Here is a 22,437-nt window from a genome sequence, read left to right on the forward strand (position 1 = left end):
AGTTCATGTATAAACTGGTAGGAAAAATAAGGATGCATGAGAGTTGAGAGTTTTGTTAGGTTTTAAAAAAGGGTTAAAAGTTTGTGTTAAGTAGGAAATGTGGTGTCAAAACAGGAAGTGTGTGTAAGGGGAGACAAGTGTTTTTAGTTGGAGTTATGAACTCTTTTTTTCAACAGGAAGTTTGTGTCTGTTCATAGAGAAATAAGGTCACTGAGGGGTGTGTGTGTTAAGAAATGGTTGGAATTTCTCTATGAAAAGATTCTCCTTGTTGATTTTTTCTTGTGTGGAGATTCTGTCTTTACATTGATAGAAAGGGAATATAATGAATTTAGGGATTTTGTTTCTGGCACAAGAGTCTATGTGGCCACTGAGTGGAATTTGGCGGTATTGAGGGAGGTTTATTTGTTCCTTATGGACAGCTACTCTTCTACGCAACGGCAGGCTCGTCTGTCCGATATAGAAGTTTTGGCAACCTGCGCAAGTGAGGACATAAATGAGGTTACCAGAGGAACAAGAGAAATTGGTTTTAATTTTAAACTTTGTTCCTCGTTTGAAGGTAAATTCAGAGCCTTCAAGTAGGTAGGGGCAGGTACCACAATTAGGGCGTGCATATTTTTTAGCTGATGGGGGTGGAAGTGGTGTATGTAGTTTGGCATTGGTGAATAGTGTTTTCAAAGATTTGTGTTGCCTTTTGCATTTAAGGACTTTGTGTGTATTAATGATATTGTTCATTTTCGGGTCTGTGGTGAGTAAGGGGAGGTTTTGTTTGATTGTGGTGTATGCTTCGATGTTTTTGGGGTTGTGGGTGGAGATGTATGGAAGTATTTTGGGGTTGGGTGTGTTATTATGTTGGTTGGTTTTTAGTGTGTTTTTGTCAAGTTCCTTGGCACATTTTCTTCCAAGATCTATGAGTGTGGAGGGATATTGGCGTTGTAACAGTGTTTTTTTGAGATCTTGTAAGCGTATTTCTTGAGTGGTTGGGTCAGAGACAATGGTGCAAATTCTTTTAGCTAAATTAAAGGGGATATTTATCTTGGTGTGTTTTGGGTGGCATGAGCTAAAAAGGAGGTATTGTTGTGAGTCTGTAGGTTTGTGGTAGATGTCGGTTGTGATTTGGTTATTAGGTGTTTTTATGATTAAGAGATCAAGAAAAGGGAGATGATTTTTGCTGAATTCCATAGTGAATTGAATGCTGGGATGTATGTTATTAAGTATGGATTTGAATTCTAGAAGTTTTTCATAGGGTTCCTTCCATATGATGAAACAATCATCCAAGTATCTTTTCCAGTTATCCATTAAATAGATGTGGAAAAGGTGTCCACGTGCGGTTAACACAACCCCACTATTTACTGACATATATATATATATATATATATATATATACATATACATATATATACATATACATATATATATATATACATATACATATATATATATATATATATATATATACATATATATATATATATATATATATATATATATATATATATATACATATATATATATACATATATATATACATATATATATACATATATATATATACATATATATATATACATATATATATATACATATATATATATACATATATATATATATACATATATATATATACATATATATATATACATATATATATATACATATATATATATACATATATATATATACATATATATATATACATATATATATATACATATATATATATATATACATATATATATATACAGGGTGTCCCAAAAGTAACTAATGGGTTTCAATTTTTAATAACTTCCTTAATTTTACAAATAATTGCATGGAATGTTGATATAATATAAAAGACATAATGGAAATTAATATACACAAGTCAAATTTTGCAACAGCACTACATCACATATGAAAAATAACATCGCTTAAATGGCAACAATTTTCAGCTTCACACACCCATGCTCTTTCCAAAGCTTGCATCATAACACCCTCAAGAGTTTCAGACCTCTCTGATTTCTCTATTGATATTCTCCTTCAGTTACACTAGGGTCTCTGGTCTATTGATGTAAACCCTCTCTTTCAGATATCTCCACAAGAAAAAATCCAGGCTAGTCAACTCTGGGGTATATGAAGGCCAGTTGACATTGCTGTAGTGGGAGATTATTCTCTCTCCAAATCACTGCTGTAGCAACTGCATTGTTTCTCTTGCGGTATGAGCAGTTGCCCCATCTTGCTGGAAACATATGTGAGGTCTACTCTGAATGGCCTTCACATTCCCCATTCAAAAGATGGATTATTATTTCCTTTCGATCATCTCACCACACATATACCCCCAAATCTATCTCTTCTACTCTCAAATTCACAAGAATACCACCAACGCATACAGACTACGTCACTCCTTTCAATCCCTTTCCACCGTCTATTAATAGGCTTGGCTGCATCCTAAAATATGATACTACTAACTACCTTTCCCACCCATCCCTTCCTTTTATCTCTGTCCTTGGTTTATCACTCATACCCCCACCACCTATATACTACACACATGCATTCCTTCCTACTCACTAGACCTTTTAACCTCATCCCCCTATTCCTCCTTCACTCTATATGATCATCCCCTCTACCCTGTAAGATCAACTGACCATAAATATACCGCTACCATCCTCCACCTCTATCTCTCCTCTATCCCCTTTCACATTCTGTCTTCATGACTTGACCTAATTACCGCTCACTTTTCACTTGACTTGGCCATTCTTCAAGTAAACAAGCAAAAATCCATCGCAATATGGAATATATGCACCTCTGCTATCTATGCTATATCAACTTTCGCTCCAACATAAATTTCCGGATTATCCCCACAAGGATTACTTTACAGAGATTTCCACACGGATATTTACTACTTGATCTTCCCAGAAACAGCTGTAAGACTCTATCCATAAAATACTTCTCCAACCTTACCATTGCTCTCTTTATCTTTTTATTTTTATATATTTACATATACACACGCTAATACACGACTTATAATCCCCAATCCTGTTCATACAGCGACTGGGGCAAACTAATTGGTATACAGCACTTACTCGGTATTACCTGTATCCTCTTGGGTTTGGTTAAATCCAATACCCTCCTCAACCTTATATATATATATATATATGTATATATACTATACCTATTGCCCATCTGATTAACTCTTTGCTGCTGCTAATACTACTACTACTGCTACTGTGGTAGATAGTAGTAGCTACCATAGCAGCTATAAAGAACGACTGAAAGAAATAGTGTTGTTGCCTCTCTGATAGTAATTATGGTATGAAGCATGAAAATCGCAACTTGCTTTTATAAGGTAATGCCTCCATATAAAAGTGGATATAAGTCAGTAGTGAATAGTATTGCAGGAAAGAATATGGTGACACTGAAGGAGAGAATAATTATAATGGGTTCAGGGTATCCAATGATAATGGTAGAGCATGGGGTTGAAGATAGAAGCTGTTATGTACTGTATCTTTTTGCAACATACAGCTATACTAGATGCACCCCAATTTCAGCAGTGCATATTTGAGAAGGTTTATCTCAAAATGCTGAACCCTATGAAGATGACAGAGAACTGAGATATGTGGCACATTGCTATATTTGTGAAGACCTGTCTACCACAACAGAATTGAGATCCTAAAACCAAGGTACTGCATAAAAAGCATTGGTGTGGGTGCTGGTTCCACAGAAAAAGCACTGGTGCTGGTGCCTAGTAAAAAGCACCCAGTACACTCTGTAAAGTGGTTGGCATTAGGAAGGGCATCCAGCCATAGAAACGAAGCCAAAACAGACTATGGAACCTGGTGCAGCCCCTGGTCTTGCCAGTTCCCGTCAATCTGTCCACCCCATGCCAGCATGGAAAACTGACATTAAATCATTAAATGTTGATGATGATGATGATGAAAGCATGTAATTAACCCTTTAGCATTCAGATTGCTCTGTCAAATGTAATGCTTATTCATTTACACTGTTTAAAATAATCGAGCATTATCCTTTAGCTTTAAGATTTTGATGATGTTATGGTTTATATTTATAATGACATTGTTGGTGTGAGAAGCCAGATCTGATAACTTTGAACATAAAACAGGTAGAGTAGTTGGGCCAGATATGGCCGGTTTAGATGCTAAAGGGTTTAAGCAACTTGGCATATAGGACAGGGATGGAGGGGTTGAGACATTTTGGGGAGGGGGAGAAAATGTATCTTTAAGTGTGGCTGTGTCGTAAGAGGCTTGCTTCACAGCCACATGTTCTGGGGTTTAGTCTCATTGCACAGCTCCTTGGGCAAGTGTCTCAGTGGATTTGGTAGATGGAATCTGAAAGAAGCCTTTCATATGTATGCATACATACATGTGTGTGTGTCTGTGTTTATCTCCCACCACCACTTGACAATCAGTCTTTGTGTGTTTATGTCCCTGCAACTTAGTGGTTTGGCAAAAGAGACTGATAGAATAAGTACCAGGCTTAAAAAGAAAATAAATACTTGGGTCAATTAGTTTAACTAAAATTCTTCAAGATAGTGCCCCAGCATGGCTGCAGTTTTATGACTGAAACAGATAAAACATTAGAAGATGTGCCATCAAATGTAGTTATGGTGGTGATAGTTTCTGGCATTTATATATTTTGAAGATGGTGAAATAGGTTTGGGGTTACTTGTGATCAGGGCTAATGATTTAAAGTAGTGGTTGTCAACCTTTTACAGTACAAGTGCACTCCTTTCTTGCATTTTGCAAAAGTGAAAGAGAATACTGATTATTTTGACTAAAAAGAAGCTAATTTTGTGCAGAGGTTATTTTCTGATACTAGCAACCAGCCAGCATGATTCCCATTTTAGATATTTGTATGCACCAGTTCCCCCATGATAAATTTAGATATTTGCATGGACTGGTGCTCCCAATGTTAAAATTTTCTGGAAATTCCTAAAGAAAGCAAAGACCTTTATGATGAAATTATATTGATACATCATCAGTTATTGTTTACTATCACTGATAACACAATGTTTTATTCCATAGTCTAATGCTAACTAGATTTTTTTTTTCAATATGCTTAAAATATAAGTTTTGTACCTGGTATAAAATATTTTATTTCTAAGAAAAATAACTATTTCTAAACACCTAGTGCCTCCCCTATGGTGCCCTGCTCCTCTTCCTGATGAACTTACAATAGTCCCAAGAGGGGGAAACCACCCAGGTTAAGAACTACAAGATAAAACCAACATATCAGGGATCAAAACATTTAAAAGTAAATTAAATTGCCTAATACTAACTTGAAGTTTTGGTTAATTGGTCACTTTACTTCCATTGGTTTAATGCATTGGAAAGTTGATATCCATAATCTTTTTCAGGGACTTCAAGGCTAATCACAGAAAGGGAGAAACCTAGAGTGGATTCTTGTTTAACCCTTTGGCATTTAAGCCAGCCATATCCAGCCCCAAATATTCTACCTGTTTTACTTGCAAATTGACTAAACCCCACCTCTAACATCTACCCTAAAATGTCGTTCTAAAAATAAACAATTACATCACTAAACAATTACATGCATTATCACAAGATAATGCATGATTAATTGAAAACATTATGAATAAATAAGCCTTACATTTGACAAAATAATCTGAATGCTACAGAATTAAACAGGGTAATAGCTTAACTTCACCATTCAAGAACTGTCTGTCTGACAGGTGATCACATGGTATCTGTCTATGAAATATTACTTTCAAATTTTGGCACAAGGCCAGCAACTTTGGGAGAGGTGGTAAATCTTCTACATTGACCCTAGTGCTTGACTGGTGCTTATTTTATCAACTCCATAAAATGAAAAGTAAAGATGATCTTGACAAGATTTGAACTCAGAATGTAAAGACAGATGAAATGCCAGTAAGCACACTGCCTGGGCATGCTAACGATTCTGCGAGCTTGCCGCCTTATCTGTCTATGAAATATTGCAAGATTTTGGTTGACCCAAGGTTGTGATAGAAGACGCCCAATGCAGGTAAATTAAACATGGAACCATGTAGTCGTGGAGTGAACCTTTTAACCTCACAACTATGTCATGACTATAATTATGGAAATAAACAAAGCAGTTATGATGAAATGGCAACATTGGTGAGATTACAAGTTGTAATCAAATGGGAAACACCATAGTTTCCAGCATACAAGTTGAATTTTTCAAACCAGAATTTATAGCCAAAAAACAAAAAGGCATGTTGACTTACCCTCCAAGATGATTTTGGAGGACCAACATTTCCATATGAGACATTGCAGGATTTGGAAATACTGTGACAGTGTTTGAATGTTTACATTATGTACTACATCAACTTTGTATGCTGGAAAATAGAGTAACTAGGCTGAGCTCAGTTAATAGCCTCATTTCAATTTACATCTAGAGGAGCAGAAGGGGTTGTTTGAATAAACTGTCCAAGATAAGAAATTGGCTACAAATTGAAGAATAATGTAGACAAGTAAACCATTGGAAAAAATATTGGCTAGTATCACCAATGATAAAGCAGTAAATTCTTTATTAAACACCAATTTTACAACTGTGGAACTTAGTTGATGAAATGCCAAAAGAATGTAAAAATTTAATCAAGATCTTTCTAAGTTTTTACAAAAATCAACATCATCATGGCTATTTTTATTCTTTCTTTTTCATTTCTCCCTCTCCTCCTCTTCCACTTCATTTATCTAAAATACTTTAAGATGAAGATTTATTACTGAAGAGACCCAACACTAAATTTTGGCAGAATAAACAATTATAGAATAAAATAATGTCTGATATATGCTGATAGCTTTAAGTGTGTGCACGTGCATGTGTGCGTGTGCTGGCAGAGGCATGTGATTTAGTGGTTAGGGTGTTGTTCTCATGATCATAAGATTATGGCTTCGATTACTGAATTGGGTGATGCGTTATATTCTTGGACAAAACATTTCATCTCATGTTGTTTCACTCCACTCAGCTGACAAAAGATGAGTAATCCCTTGATGGACCACATCCTGTCCAGATGGGGAATATATACACAACATAATCTAGGAAACAGGCCTTATGAGCTCTTGGCTTGGGAAGGACCTTTAGTCATTTTATGTATATATCTTTTATCTTATATATATATATATATATATATATATACTAAGTGATGTACACGGTAATTCCCAGGAAAGCGAGGTTTATCCCTTGGTTCCGTTCTTATAATTGTTTCGTTAATCCAATAACAACAATACAAAGTATGTAGCCCTTAAAATGGTTTTTGTGCATTTACAGAGAATACTGAACTGTCTTACATAGGCTCTTGTTTTTAGGAGTTCCCAATAAGTTATGAATACCCAAATTGTGAAGTCAGTTATGTAATAACATGAAATTAGTTACCCAATAGTAATAAGTCAAATAAAGTAGCCCCAAAAAGGGCTTTAATGCATTCCAAGAGTATATAGAACTTAGGAGGAAATACTAATAAGGTATGTATACTAAAATTGTGAAGCATGTTACGTAATAACAGGCTAAATCAGATATGAGATAATAACAATTCAAAGTAAATAAGTCTGAAAAGGGCTTCTGTGCCTTGTCAGAGAATATTACCCTCAGCAGCGCTAGTGTTGGTATATCTGTCAATAAGTTACTAACCAAAATAAGTGGATCTATTGTTTAGGAAAATACTATTTACTTGTTTTAGAGTTGTACTGGATAAATTGCGAAAATAACTCTTAACTGTTTAAATACTAAGAAATAAGCATGCTCAATTTGATTTATTCTAAATGATTAAGGAAAATGAATGGGTTATTTCCCTTGGCTGTTAAAATGAAATATATTAGATATATATATATATATATATATATATATATATATATAAGGATCCCTTCCAGGGGCCCTATTATCAGTTATTTTAAACAATCTGAGTATGCCATTAGGTTTCCAGACATGAGTTCTACTCACATGTCAAGTTTCATCAAAATCCATAAAACAATGTAGGAGGAGTTAGCTAACAACTCTAACAACTCCACAAACACACCCACAGACAGAATTTCCCACATGTAGTAGATGTGTGTGTGTATGTATGTGTGTGTGTGTGTGTATATATACACACACATATCATCATCATCATTTAGCATCCATTGTCTATGCTGCCATGGGTTGGACAGTTTGACCAGGACTGGCAAGCTGGAAGGCTGCACCAGACCCCAATCTGATTTGGCATGGTCTCTACAGTTGGATGTCCTTCTTAATGCCAACCACTCCAAGACTGTAATGAGTGCTTTTACATACCACTGACACAGGTGCCAGTTGTGTGACACCAGTATCTGCCATGACATGACTGTGATTTTACTTAGCTTGATGGGTTTTGTTCTCAAACACAACATAATGCCAAAGGTCTCAGTCATTGCCTCCATGAGGCCCAACACTCAAAAGGAGCTTTTCATGTGCCACCAGCATCAGCCTCTTTGCCTCCGTGTTAACCTTCCTCTGATATTACTGCACCTCTTATGTGTCCAAAGTTTACACTTAGTACATCTTGTAGAGTTTCTTCCTACGCCTTTCCTACAGATCAAGCAAGGCCATCTACCTGAAGGGATTTGTGATTTGTCTGCCTTCGTACTTACTAAAACTTTGGTTTTTGGTTGGTTAACTCTAAAGCCCTTCAATTCTAGACCGTGCTTCTATACCTGGAACTTCTCTAGTTCTGGTATTGATTCAGGTCGTCAGCATAGAGGAGCTCCCAGGAGCAGCTTGTCTTAAATTCCTCTGTTATTGCCTGGAGGACTAGGATGGACAAGAGGGAGCTGAGCACCAATCCTTGGTTAACCCCAACTTGTACCCTGAATTCTTCGCTGTACTCATTGCTCACTGGTAACATCCCTGTACATGGCTTGTACAGCTCTCACCGACCACTCGTCTATCTCTAGTTTCCACATTGACCACCAGATAAGGGATCGGGGGATCCTGTCAAAGGCTTTCTCCAGGTCAACAAAAGCCAAGTACAAAGGTTTACCTTTAGCTATGTATTTCTCTTGCAGCTGCCTTACCAGAAATATAGCATCAGTGGTCCTTCTCCCTGGCTTAAAACCAAACTGCATCTCATCTAGGCTAACTCTCTCCCTAATTAGTTGGGCTATGACCCTCTCCGTAACTTTCACCGCCTGATCCAACAATTTGATATCTCTATAATTATTTCTATCTAAGGCATCACCTTTACCTTTGTAGCAGTTGACTATAGTGCTGCTACACCAGTCATTAGGTATAACTCCTTCATGAACCACCTGATTTACAACACGGGTGACAAGATCATAACCCACACTGCCAGATATTTTAAGCATCTCAGCAGTGATTCTTGATGGGCTGGGGGCTTTCCCTGTCTTCATATCCTTTATTGCTTTATCTACCAAGGTACTATCAATTCAGATAGATGGTCCCTCAACTGGGTCAACATTTGGCAGACTCTCCTCCTCCCATTCATTCTCCATGTTCAGCAGTCTTTCATAATGATATTTCCAAGCCTCTTTCTTTGCAGAATCATTAAATGCAACTGCACCATCAAATGCAACTGCACATATGAACACATTTCTCTTTTATAACATCACATTTTCTCTCATATACTGCCTTGCAATCTGAAACACTTCAAGTCTTTGGTCCTCATGTTGCTGCACAGAGGCAAACTTCTTTTCTGCCTCTCCCCTGGCTAGATATACTCAGCAAACTGTCCCACAGGAATTCCCAGTTTCCCTCCATGTCGCAAATCTGTAGCTCCTCCTCCCTCTCATCAAATTTCTCAATTAGGATGTCCCTAAATCTCTGACCATATGAAGGGTCCTTAAGCTTCCAAATCCTTCTTTTCCAGATTAGCCTGCTTCTTGGCATCCTTCTGGCCTGGATTCTAAAGTCACTAATGACCAGTCTATGCTGAGGGGTACATTCCTCACCAGGGAGGGTCTTTCTATTTAAGAGAAACCATGTATCCTGCTGTCTGGTGAGAATGTAATCAATCTGGCTAGCACAGTCACCTGATTGGTAGGTTATCAGGTGGCTAACAGGCTTCCTGAAGTTGGTGTTGCAGATCAATAGGTTATTTGCATCACAGAGCTCCAGTAGTCTTGTTCCCTCTTTGTTTCGGGAACCAATTCCATTTCCCCCATGTACACCATGGAAGATACCAGGCTGCTGTCCAACATGCCCATTGAAATACCCAGCCACAAAGATGAGAGCATCATCACTCATCTTAGAGGTAGCCTGCAGAAGAATATGATAAAAGTGGTCCTTCTGTTCATTTAGTAGGCTCACTTGTGGAGCATAGGTAGAGATAATTCTCACTATACTATTTTGCAACACTAGCCTGAGCTTAAGCACTCTATCGCACACTCTGACTACCTCTGTGACCTTATCCACCGATTTCTCTGCAAGAAGGCCCACACAACCTACCCCGTCATTCTTACCTTCCCAGAAGATTTGATACCTGTCTTGCCTGTGAGGAACCTGGCTGAAGTTCATATATACATATAGTGAAGGTGCATGGCTTAGTGGTTAGGTTATTCAGCTCATGGTCATAAGGTCATGTGTTCATTTCCTGATGACATGTTGTGTCTTTAAGCAAGACACTTTATTTTACGTTGCTCCAGTCCACCCAGCTGGCTCTGTGTCACACCGAATCTCCCTGAGAACTACGTTAGGGGTCTACGTATCTGTAGAGTGCTCAATCACTTACACATGACACATGAATTCCACAAGTAGGCCGTTCCATTGATCGGATCAACTGGAACTCTTGTTGTCATAACAAATGGAGTACTAGTATGTATATCTTTTATCTTTTACTTGTTTCATTCATTGGACTGAGACCAATTCTTTTTCTATTGGTCTGTCTTGCTGAACTGCTAAGCTATGGCAACATAAACAAACCAATACCAGTTGTCAAGTGGTCAGGGTTGCAAACACAGACCACCACCTCCAATACATATATATGTGTGTGTATGTATGTATATATTTAGGCACAGGCATGGGTTTGTGGTAAGAAGCTTGCTTCCCAACTTCATGATTCAGGGTTCAGTCCAACTGCATGACACCATTCTTCTTTTATAGCCTTGGGCTGACCAAAGCCTTGTGAGTGGATTTGGTAGCCAGAAACTGAAAGCCTGTTGTATATATGTATATATTATGTCTATGTGTGTGTGACTTTGTGTCTGTGTTTGTCCCCACTACCACTGCTTGACAGCCTGTGCTGGTGTGCTTAGTGATTCAGCAAAAAATACCAATACAATAAGTACCAGGCTTATAAAAAAATAAGTACTGGAGTTGATACATTTGACTAAGAATTCTTCAAAATAGTGCCCCAGCATGGCCACAGTCTAATGATTGAAACAAGTGAAAAGATAAAAGATATATGTATGTATGTATGTATGTATATATATATATATATATATAATAAAGTAAAGTTGTGAAATACCGTACGAGTGGAAATATATATGAAAGAAGGTTTGACAATGCACTTATTTTAAAGATATTTATTTACTTAACCGGTTTCACTTTTTTAGAAAAAGATTATCAAATGTCTTTGAGAATAATAGAAAATGTTAAAAAAACAGTTTGAGTATTAAAATGCATATATACATTCTTTGGTGATAATAAGAGGAATATATTTAAAGTATAAAGCTTTGTATGAGCTTTGTAGTGTTACATACTGATTATCACACATTCTCTGATAATAAGATGAAAATGTTAAAAACAGTGTAAGTATGAAAATACATATATGGAAAAATACATATACATATTCTTTGATAATAATAGAAAATGTTAGAAACAGTTTAAGTATCAAAATACATATATACATTCTTTGATAATAATAATAAGAATATGTTTGAAACAGTTTACAACGTTGTTATAACAAAAAGGATTTGGTAAAATATGTATATATATACCCAGGAAATATATTTAAGAGTTCGCAAAAAGTTGAGGAGGAACTGACCTAGCTTTTTTCTCTTGTGTGTATTGAGGGAATGTTTGCTGTCTTAAGAGACAATATGACTGGCTAGCTGGGGTGGGAGGAAGGAAGAGTTAAAAAGGATTTTTTGATTTTTGGTTGGTCTGTGAGCTAGTCTGTCATGGTTCACTGGTTTTTGGGACTGGTTTTGTGCACAAAACAAGTCCCCCAAATTCCTAGTTTTCCCATTATACCAATGCTCAGACAACACCACTGACCAAACACGAATAAATAGGGAAAATAATCTTATTCAAAAATACAGACCACAGCTCAACATACTCTAACATAAGCCCCCTCCCCAGGTGCACACCCAAAACAAAGACACACAGATACGCAAAATCACACACACACAAATACAATGCAAACCTCCAACACGAACACACTTACACTCATATACACACACACACAATCACAATATCTCCACACTAGAACACAAACCCACATACATTTCAAGAAAAAACACATGCATATATACACTTACAATACAATTGTAGCAACCACAACCAACACCCATACACACATACGTAAACAGGTACATGCACACACCTACACACCACTCCGGCAACCACAAATCATATTCACACACGCATATTTGCATACATATGTACACACACATACAAACACCATACGCCCGTTCCCCAGTAAAAATGTCACACACACACTCAAAAGAAAAACACACACAATACAATCCCAACAATCACAACAAACACTCACATGCACAGAAGCATGCACACACAATGACACACCTCCCCGACAAATACAAGCCACATAGACGCACTCACACAAACACACCCACACGTATACACACACATACTGCACTAACAATACAAACAAAACTAATCACTCACAATTACAGTGCACACACACATGTACACATATACACCAGGAAACTACATAAACCATACACACATACACACACATACAAACGCATACCCAGTACCAACATACACGGAACACACATGCACACACATACACATCACCTGGATAAACCCAACGTACAAGGACACCTAATAAATACAACACACATACATGCTCACACACACATGCACCCTCATGCACACACATACAGTTGCTCCCTCACACACACACGCACCACAAGGACAATTCAAACACAAACATACTTAGAGACACACACAAACTCACGTACACACACATAACACCCCCACCAACACACAACACAAATAGACATACGCACATATACAGACATAAACATACATATGAACCATCACACACTCACTCAGACAGAGAGACACACACACACACTCACGTACACACACACTCCCACACTCACACAAAACACTCCCACGCATGCACACAGATGCACACATACAGACACACAGTACATACCCTCACACATACATACGGTTGCTCTCTCTCTCTCACACACACACACCACAAGGACGATTAAAACAACACATACATACTCAGAAAAATAGATATACGCACAGTCTCACGTACACACACCTAACATCCCCACCGACACAAAAAACACACAAACACACATACACACGCACTCACAAACGCACTCACGCACACACACGAACAAACACATACACACACATGCACACACACAACACCCTAACAAATATTAATCACACACATACACACTCACACAAACGTGCACACACATACACACACCATCCTACCATAGATAAAACACACACATACTCATATACACATGCCACACACGCACACATACAGACATACACATACATATGAACCATCACACACATACGGTTGCTTACACACACACACACACACACACACAAGGATATTTAAAACAACACACCCACTCAGACAGAGAGACACACACACACTCCCACACTCACACAAAACACTCCCACGCACACACACAGATGCACACATACATACACACACATACGCACACACCCTCACACATACATACGGTTGCTCTCACACACACACCACAAGGACGATCAAAACAACACATACATACTCAGACAAAGAGATATACGCACACTCTCACGTACACACACCTAACATCCCCACCGACACACAAAACACACATACATACGGTTGCTCTCACACACACACCACAAGGACGATCAAAACAACACATACATACTCAGACAAAGAGATATACGCACACTCTCACGTACACACACCTAACATCCCCACCGACACACAAAACACACATACACACGCACTCACAAACGCACACACACGAACAAACACATACACACACATGCGCACACACAACACCCTAACAAATACCAATCACACACATACACACTTACACAAACGTGCACACACATACACACACCATCCTACCACAGATAAAACACACACATACTCATATACACATTCCACAATAAACTCTGGGACCAATAAAAACGGCACACACACACACACACACGGACACAAACACACATATATACACACACATAGAGATGTGCACAAAACCAGTCCCAAAAACCAGTGAACCATGACAGACTAGCTCACAGACCAACCAAAAATCAAAAAATCCCTTTTAACTCTTCCTTCCTCCCACCCCAGCTAGCCAGTCATATTGTCTCTTAAGACAGCAAACATTCCCTCAATACACACAAGAGAAAAAAGCTAGGTCAGTTCCTCCTCAACTTTTTGCGAACTCTTAAATATATTTCCTGGGTATATATATACATATTTTACCAAATCCTTTTTGTTATAACAACGTTGTAAACTGTTTCAAACATATTCTTATTATTATTATCAAAGAATGTATATATGTATTTTGATACTTAAACTGTTTCTAACATTTTCTATTATTATCAAAGAATATGTATATGTATTTTTCCATATATGTATTTTCATACTTACACTGTTTTTAACATTTTCATCTTATTATCAGAGAATGTGTGATAATCAGTATGTAACACTACAAAGCTCATACAAAGCTTTATACTTTAAATATATTCCTCTTATTATCACCAAAGAATGTATATATGCATTTTAATACTCAAACTGTTTTTTTAACATTTTCTATTATTCTCAAAGACATTTGATAATCTTTTTCTAAAAAAGTGAAACCGGTTAAGTAAATAAATATCTTTAAAATAAGTGCATTTTCAAACCTTCTTTCATATATATATATATATATATATATATATATATATATATGTATATATATATATGTATTTATGTATGTATGTATATATAAATGCATATATATACTCTTTTACTTGTTTTAGTCATTTGACTGCAGCCATGCTGGAGCACCACCTTTATTCGAGCAAATCGACCTCAGGACTTATTCTTTGTCAGCCTAGTACTTATTCTATTGGTCTCTTTTGCTGAACCACTAAGTTATGGGGATGTAAACACACTAGCATCGGTTGTCAAGCGATGTTGGGGAGACAAACACAGACACACAAACATACACATTCACATAAATATATATATATACATGACGGGCTTCTTTCAGTTTCTGTTTACCAAATCCACTCACAAGGCTTTGGTCGGCCCAAGGCTATAGTAGAAGACACTTGCCCAAGGTGCCACGCAGTGGGTGGGACTGAACCCAGAACCATGTGGTTGGTAAGCAAGCTACTTACCACATAACCACACCTGCACCTATCTATATCTATATCTATATCTATATCTATATATATATATATATATATATATATATATATATATATATATATAGTTCAAAAACACAATAACAAAAAAACAACAAAGTGAGGACGTGATATGGATAGTATTATTGGACGCTCAGGAAAGGAAAGAGAGAGTGTATGACGTTTCGGGCGTAGCCCTTCGTCGGAAAGATGGAAAGTTCGGAGAATGGAAGAACGGAGAAAGAGGAAAATGGTACCGATGCCCACGAGGTTACATGATGAAAAGACCGGAAGAGGAGGTGGTGGGGGAAAAGTTCTTTCTAAGATAGGAGAGTGAAAAAGGGAGATGAATATCGGTGCGCGTGCGAAAGTCTGCGAGTGTGTGTGTGATAACAGAACGTGTGTGTGCGTATGTATGTGTGTGTGTGTGTGTGTGTGCATGGTTTGGTGGTTTATCTGTTAGTGTGTTTGTGTGTGTGTGTGTGTGTGTATGACGTAGTGGAAGAAATTAGTAGCAGGACTGGTTAGTGGACACTGTAGACAGTGTAGGTAGAAGGTCAACAGGTGGTTGTTTGGGTGTGTGTGTGTTCGTGTTTGTGTGGGGTTGTCGGTGTTAGGTACGTGTACGTGTGTGTGTGTATTTTGTATGTGCGCGTGTGTGTATGTGTATGTTTTCTGTGCGTGCGTGTGTTTGTGTGTATGTGTATGTTGTGTGTATGTGCGTTGCTGTGTACGTGTGTGTGCGTGCGTTTGCTATTGTATATGCGTGTGTTGTTTATGCCCATGTGTGTATGATTGTATGCGTGTCTGTGTGAGTGTGTAGTGTTGGTGAGAAGTGTGTGTGTATGTGGGTGTGTACGTGTGTGTGTATATGTGTGGATGTGCGTGTGTGTGTGTGGGATTGTGAGTGTTAGGTACGGGTGTGTGTGTGTTTATGTATGTCTGTATGTGTTTCCGTGTGCGCGTGTGTGTATATTTTTTGTGCGTGCGTGTATGTGTATATTGTGTATGTTTTCGTGCGTGCGTATGTGTTATGTATATGAGTGAGTATTGTGTATGTGAGAGGTGTGTGTGTATATGTGTATGTGTGCCTGTGTGTATATGTGTATGTGTGTCGTGTATGTGTGTGTGTGTGTGTGGTTTTATGTATGTGTATGTTTATGTGTGTGCGTGCGTATGTGTGCCAGGTATGTGTGTTATTTTGTGTGTGCACTCCTGTGTGTATGTGTGTGCATGTGTATGCGGCTGTGTATGTAGGCGTGCGCGTATATATGGGTGTGTGTGTGTATATATGTGCGTTCGGCTATGTGTGTGTGAGGGCGCGTATGTATGTTTGTCATGTATGTGGGCGGTATATATGTAAGGTGTGTGGGTATTTGTGCGTGTAGGTAGTGGTGAGATAAAAAGTAGAAAAAAGTAAGTCTAATAACAAGAGAATAATGGATATAATGTAAGGGGGACGAGGGGGGGGGGGGGTTAAAAAAAAAAAAAAATTATGTAAAGTGTTGCAGGGACGTAAAGGGGAGAGTCATAAGGAAGAGAAGGCTGTGTTGAGTCCGAAGGGGAAAGAAGAATTAAGGTTGAAAATGTAGCGTTGCTCCAAGTGGAGTCGCGAGGGAGTGGACCCATGGTGCAGGGCGAGGCCAAAAACGGAGATGTTAGAGGGAGAGTGGTTGGGCAGTTGGAAGTGACGGCCGACAGGGGAGTCCGAACCTAGCCGAACGTCCCTTAGGTGTTCGGTGAAACGGTCGGCCAGCCGGCGGCCCGTCTGCCCCACGTAGAGTTGGTTGCATAGGGTACATTTGATGCAGTAAATAAGGTTGGAGGAGGTGCAGGTGAAACTGTGTGGAATGTGAAGTGTTTGTAGGTTCGATCCGGTGACAGAGGTAGTGTTGGTGATGAAGGGGCAGGTGTGACAGCGGGATCTGGAGCACGGGAAGGAGCCGGGTGGGGGTGGGGAGGAAGAGGAGAAGGTACTGCGGACCAGTAGGTTGCGGGCACGTTTGAAAGCGGATAGGGGTGGGTTGGGGAAAATGGGGTGGGTAGTGGGATCAAGCTGGAGGCGACGGAAGGCCCGTAGGATCCTCCGACGAAGGGGTAGGGTGGCAGGGTGGAAACGGAGTGGGAAGGGGGTACGGTTAGGGGATTGGTGTGGGGGAGGAGAGAGGGCAGTGGTGCGGTCGATTCGACGAGCGCGGGCGAGGGCGGATTGGACAAGGTGGGAGGGGTATCCTCGATGCATGAACAGACAAGCAAGATACTGGGACTGGGTCTCGAAATCCTGGTCCAGGCTGCACAAACGTCGGAGGCGGAGGAACTGGGAGTAGGGGATGGCTCGTTTGGTGTGGAATGGATGGGAGGAGGAGAAGTTGAGGTAGAGGTGGGAGTCAGTGGGTTTGAAGAAGGCGGAGGTAGTGAGAGAGTTGGAGGGGGGTTGATGGAAAGAGAGATGTCGAGGAAGTTGACAGAGGTGTCAGAGATGGTGGAAGTAAAGTCAAGAGCGGGGTGGAAGTTGGAGAGGAAGGAGATGAAAAGGCAGAGCTGTTCGCGGGAGAGGGAGGTGGCTCCTATACAGTCATCTATGTAGCGACCGTATAGTTCCGGGGTCGGACCGGAGAATTAGGAGAATACTTGGGCCTCAATGTAACCAACAAAGAGGTTGGCGTAATTGGGCCCCATTCTCGTCCCCATCGCGACCCCAGATTCCTATTGGTAGGTATCTCCGGCGAACGTGAAGCAGTTGAGGGTGAGGACGAGTTCTGCCAGACGAAGCAGGGTAGGGGTGCTAGGTGTGGGGTCAGGGCGGCGGTCAAGGAAGTATTGGAGGGCTGAGAGACCATCGTTGTGTGGAATCACCGTGTATAGGGATTTGATGTCCAGGGTGAAGAGGATATATATATATATATACACACACACACACACACACACATGAAGTTCTCAGTATGTTAACCAATGAATCTGGTTTTGAAATAAGTTATTCAGACGTTTCCGTAAAATGTTTGATTACTACAATCCCACCAAACTTGAAAAAGCTGGATCCTGAATTCATTGTAAGCAGATACTCTTCTATTTTTATCTGCTTATTACTTGTGTTCCAGCAATATTTCCATTTTTATCCATTTTGCCATATTTTTACAGATAGTTGTTAGTTGGACTGTATCTGTAGATCTGTTATAATCCATTCTGCTATAGGCACAAGGCCTGAAATTTAGAGGGAAGCTAGTTGATTACATCAGCCCCATTGCTCATCCAGTAATTATTGACCCCCAAAAGGATGGAAGTTAACTTTGGCAGCAGACTGACGAAATACTCCTAAGCATTTTGTCCAGTGTGCTAATGATTCTACCAGCTTATTGCCTTTTCAAAGATGAAATGAAGTGTCTCTTAATATAAGATAGGACAATTAACTCATAAATTTCCTGAAATATTGTATTTCCAAACATACATTGTTATTACTGCATTTCTGGTAAGACAGCTGCAAGAGAAATACCTAACCAAAGATAAACCTCTGTACATCGCTTTCGTTGACATGGAGAAAGCCTTTGATAGGGTCCTCTGATCCCTTATCTGGTGGTCAATGCAGAAACTAGGGATAGATGAGTGGTTGGTGAGAGCTGTACAAGCCATGTACAAGAATGCTGTCAGCAAGGTGAGGGTTGGTAACGAGTATAGTGAAGAATTCTGGGTAGGGGTCCACCAAGGATTAGTCCCAGCCCCCTTTTATTCATCATAGTCCTCCAGGCAATAACAGAGGAATTCAAGACAGGATACCCCTGGGAGTTTCTTGATGCTGTTGACCTTGCTCTAATAGCTGGGTCACTATCAGAACTAGAGAAGTTTCAGGTGTGGAAGCAAGGTCTCGAATCAAAGGCCTTAGAGTCAAACTAGCAAAAACCAAAGTCTTCACAAATGCCTTCAGGTAGATGGCCCTCCTTGATCTGTAGAAAAGGCGTAGGTAGAAACTCTATAAGATGTACCCAGTGTAAGCTATGGACACATAAGAGGTGCAGCAATATCAAAGGAAAGCTAATTGGGAAGATAGTTTTTGTGTGTAGCAAATGCTTAGGGGCAATAAACACTGAAAATGTGCAGAAATAATAAACAGTGTCCATGGATCAATCCAATTTACTATGGAAATGAATGAAAGGGAACTCCCCTTCTAAGATATCATAATAATTAAAGAGAATGAGATTATAACAACTAACCTCTATTACAAAAACACAGACACACCAATATTTAGACTTTAGATCTTGCCATCCTTCCCATACAAAAAGGAACATACCCTTTAATATGGCAAGGCGAATATGTACAGTATTTTCAGAGACAAATAGAAGAGAAAGACGACTTGAAGAGCTCAACTTATTCCTTAAAAAACAAAAATACCCCACCAAATTAATAGATCAAGCGATAACTGAAGCAAAAAAATATCCCAGTCTCTACACTAGGAAGAAAAAACACTCACACTGAGGATAAACGGAAAGATGAACATAAAAATATCCCATTTGTTATCACTCAAAATCCCAAGAACCACAATATTCTACAAACAGCCAAACACCTTCTACCAATTCTACACTAGTCCCCATGTCTCCGACAAACAATCAAGGAACAACAAATAATCAACAGCCGAAGGCAACCACCAAACCTTGAGAAACTTCTAACCAAAGCAAGATTCTCATCAGAGGAAGAAATGATGCAAGTTACCAAATGTGGAGACCCCCAACGTGGGATATGTGGTTTAAAAGAACAGGGACCAGCCAAAAAATTCAAGAATGGGAAAGAATTAAAGGTGAATGCAAATATGAACTGCAAAAGCAAAAACCTGATATGTTGTATCACATGCCCACGATGAGTAGTTTTCTCGTGTCTGAGTAGTTAATCTGTGACAAGTGATTGAGCTTCTTCATCCTGATGGGTTCAAAGGGTGCTGGTGCTTGAGGTGTTTGTTCCGGCCAAGAGCAGTAATTAGGACATGTATGGGGATGTGTGGATGTTGTTTGGAGTGTAGTGTATTAGTGAAGGGGACTGGAATCTATTTGGATGTTCATCAGATGCTTGTGCGGTAGAGAAGACACGTGTGATTTTGTTCTGCAGAGATATTGTGTAATAATGAGGGCATGTGTGGTGGGAGTAATGTAATCTTGTATGTGTGATGGTGTAGTTTAGGAGTGAGAATACATAATGTTGTAATGAGAATATGTGTATGCAAAAAATGGTCAAATTAGTATCCGTGAAATTGGAAATTAATACATAACTATGGGCTGACAAACAGTAACTGAATGAAACTAACAGTTCAGAAATTTCAAGTTCAAATCCAGTTTCTGACCAGAAATAACTTTATATGCTACATTCTTCAGTTTACTTAAATGTCAGGAAAATATCACAAGAATTGACCACTCATTAATACATAGACTCAATAAGTTAACTTTGTCAGACCATTATATAGGTTGTTTTAAATACTAACTATACACACACATTTATTAATATCAAGGGTAATAAGAAATATTAGAAATTTCTACTACCAGTGGACTAGCATGTAAAAATTTAGTCCATAGACTATATATTATTCATATAAATACAGTGTACATTTAAACACATAAGAGGTCTCCATCATAGGATTTCTTGCATACTAGAATGAGCAGCTAAGTTCCAAACCACTATTAGGGATAAAATTTCGAAGGGAATGAAAAATAAAAACATTTACCATTTATATATATATACATACATTTAAACATGTACATTTTCTTTAAATGAATGTTATTAATTTCACCTTTTTGTTTCTTTTCCCCCAGATGGCCTCTGACCCATGGTGCCAGTATTTGTTCTTCTGCTACTGTTATTTCCTGTGCACTAACCAACAGTTACTTCCGCCGATACTTCAATCTTATGCATTTTGGCCGTGCAAGTGGATACCTCATGGCTGTTGGTATGCCATGTGTGTTAGGCATGATCACACATACAACTTTTGTCACTGAGAATTGTTTGGTTGGAGATTTTGCCTGTCCAACATGTCTAATGACAAGAAGTGGTATAATTCAGCTTTTAGTTGGTGGTTTATATCCTGCAGTTCTTTGTCCAGTTTTTGGTTTGATTCAAGCCAGAAAATATTTGACCAAGGCCATTGAACCAAGTAAAAAAATTACGGATTCTATACAAATTGTTGCAAAAACTGCTGTACCTTTCAAAAAAATTTTGGGCTTGTCTTTGCTGGCAAACATGTTTTTAGGGATGTACATGTCCAAGTTGGAAATGGACACATTCCTCAATGTTCTGATGAAAGAAAAACCTCAAGAAACAGAGATGCTATAATAAAAATTTCAGCAAAATATTTTTAAGGATTCCATTGTGCTTATATCAAACTCATTTTAACAATATTTCTAGATAATAAATTAAAAAGACAAAAATAGGTTTCAAAAATATTCTAAACCTTCATTTCAAAGTTTGATATCACTGATTTGATGAACTGACTCCAGGTCACAGCACAGTGTCAGATTATCAACTTCATTGTTACTGCTTCTGTTTGTATTAGTCATTACATTTGTTGTTTGGTTTTTTTGTTTGTGTTTTTTATTTCATTTTTTTTGTGGAACATTTGTTTCAGGCACAGGTTTGAATTCCCTGACTCACTACATCACAGTTAATATTGAAAGGTAGTTCAGCTCAGTACAGATGATAACATTTATTAAGACAGATGTAGATGGTAACAGTATTGATTTTGAACTATCTAGTGAGGACAGGAAGTTGTGTAGTAAATATATTAAAATTGGAGAATGTAAAGAAAAAAGAATGGGTTGTCTATTGTGTGTATTTTTAGTTTCCTAAAAGACTTCTGCTGAATTCCTGACTCTAACATATTTTCAATCATTATCAACATAGTGCTGTTACAGTTAAATTGCATTATAGTGTGACAGTGTTGAGAGAGTA

At 38.6% G+C, this 22,437-nt stretch overlaps 1 protein-coding gene across 2 annotated transcripts in view; it reads left to right on the forward strand.

Annotated features, from left to right (window-relative positions):
- Nucleotides 1-22,062, forward strand: part of LOC106873715 (transmembrane protein 126A) — a 99,072-nt gene extending 77,010 nt beyond the window's left edge. For both annotated transcript variants that reach the window (XM_014921191.3, XM_089366711.1), the window contains one exon: nucleotides 21,306-22,062. In XM_014921191.3, the coding sequence (XP_014776677.1) occupies nucleotides 21,306-21,822 (517 nt within the window). In that variant the 3' untranslated portion in view covers nucleotides 21,823-22,062. The remainder of the gene's footprint in view (nucleotides 1-21,305) is intronic.
- The last annotated feature ends 375 nt before the right edge of the window (nucleotides 22,063-22,437 follow it).

This window comes from Octopus bimaculoides, chromosome 19, assembly GCF_046866305.1.
Source record: "Octopus bimaculoides isolate indiv1 chromosome 19, ASM4686630v1, whole genome shotgun sequence".
NCBI classification, from domain to species: Eukaryota; Metazoa; Mollusca; class Cephalopoda; order Octopoda; family Octopodidae; genus Octopus; species Octopus bimaculoides.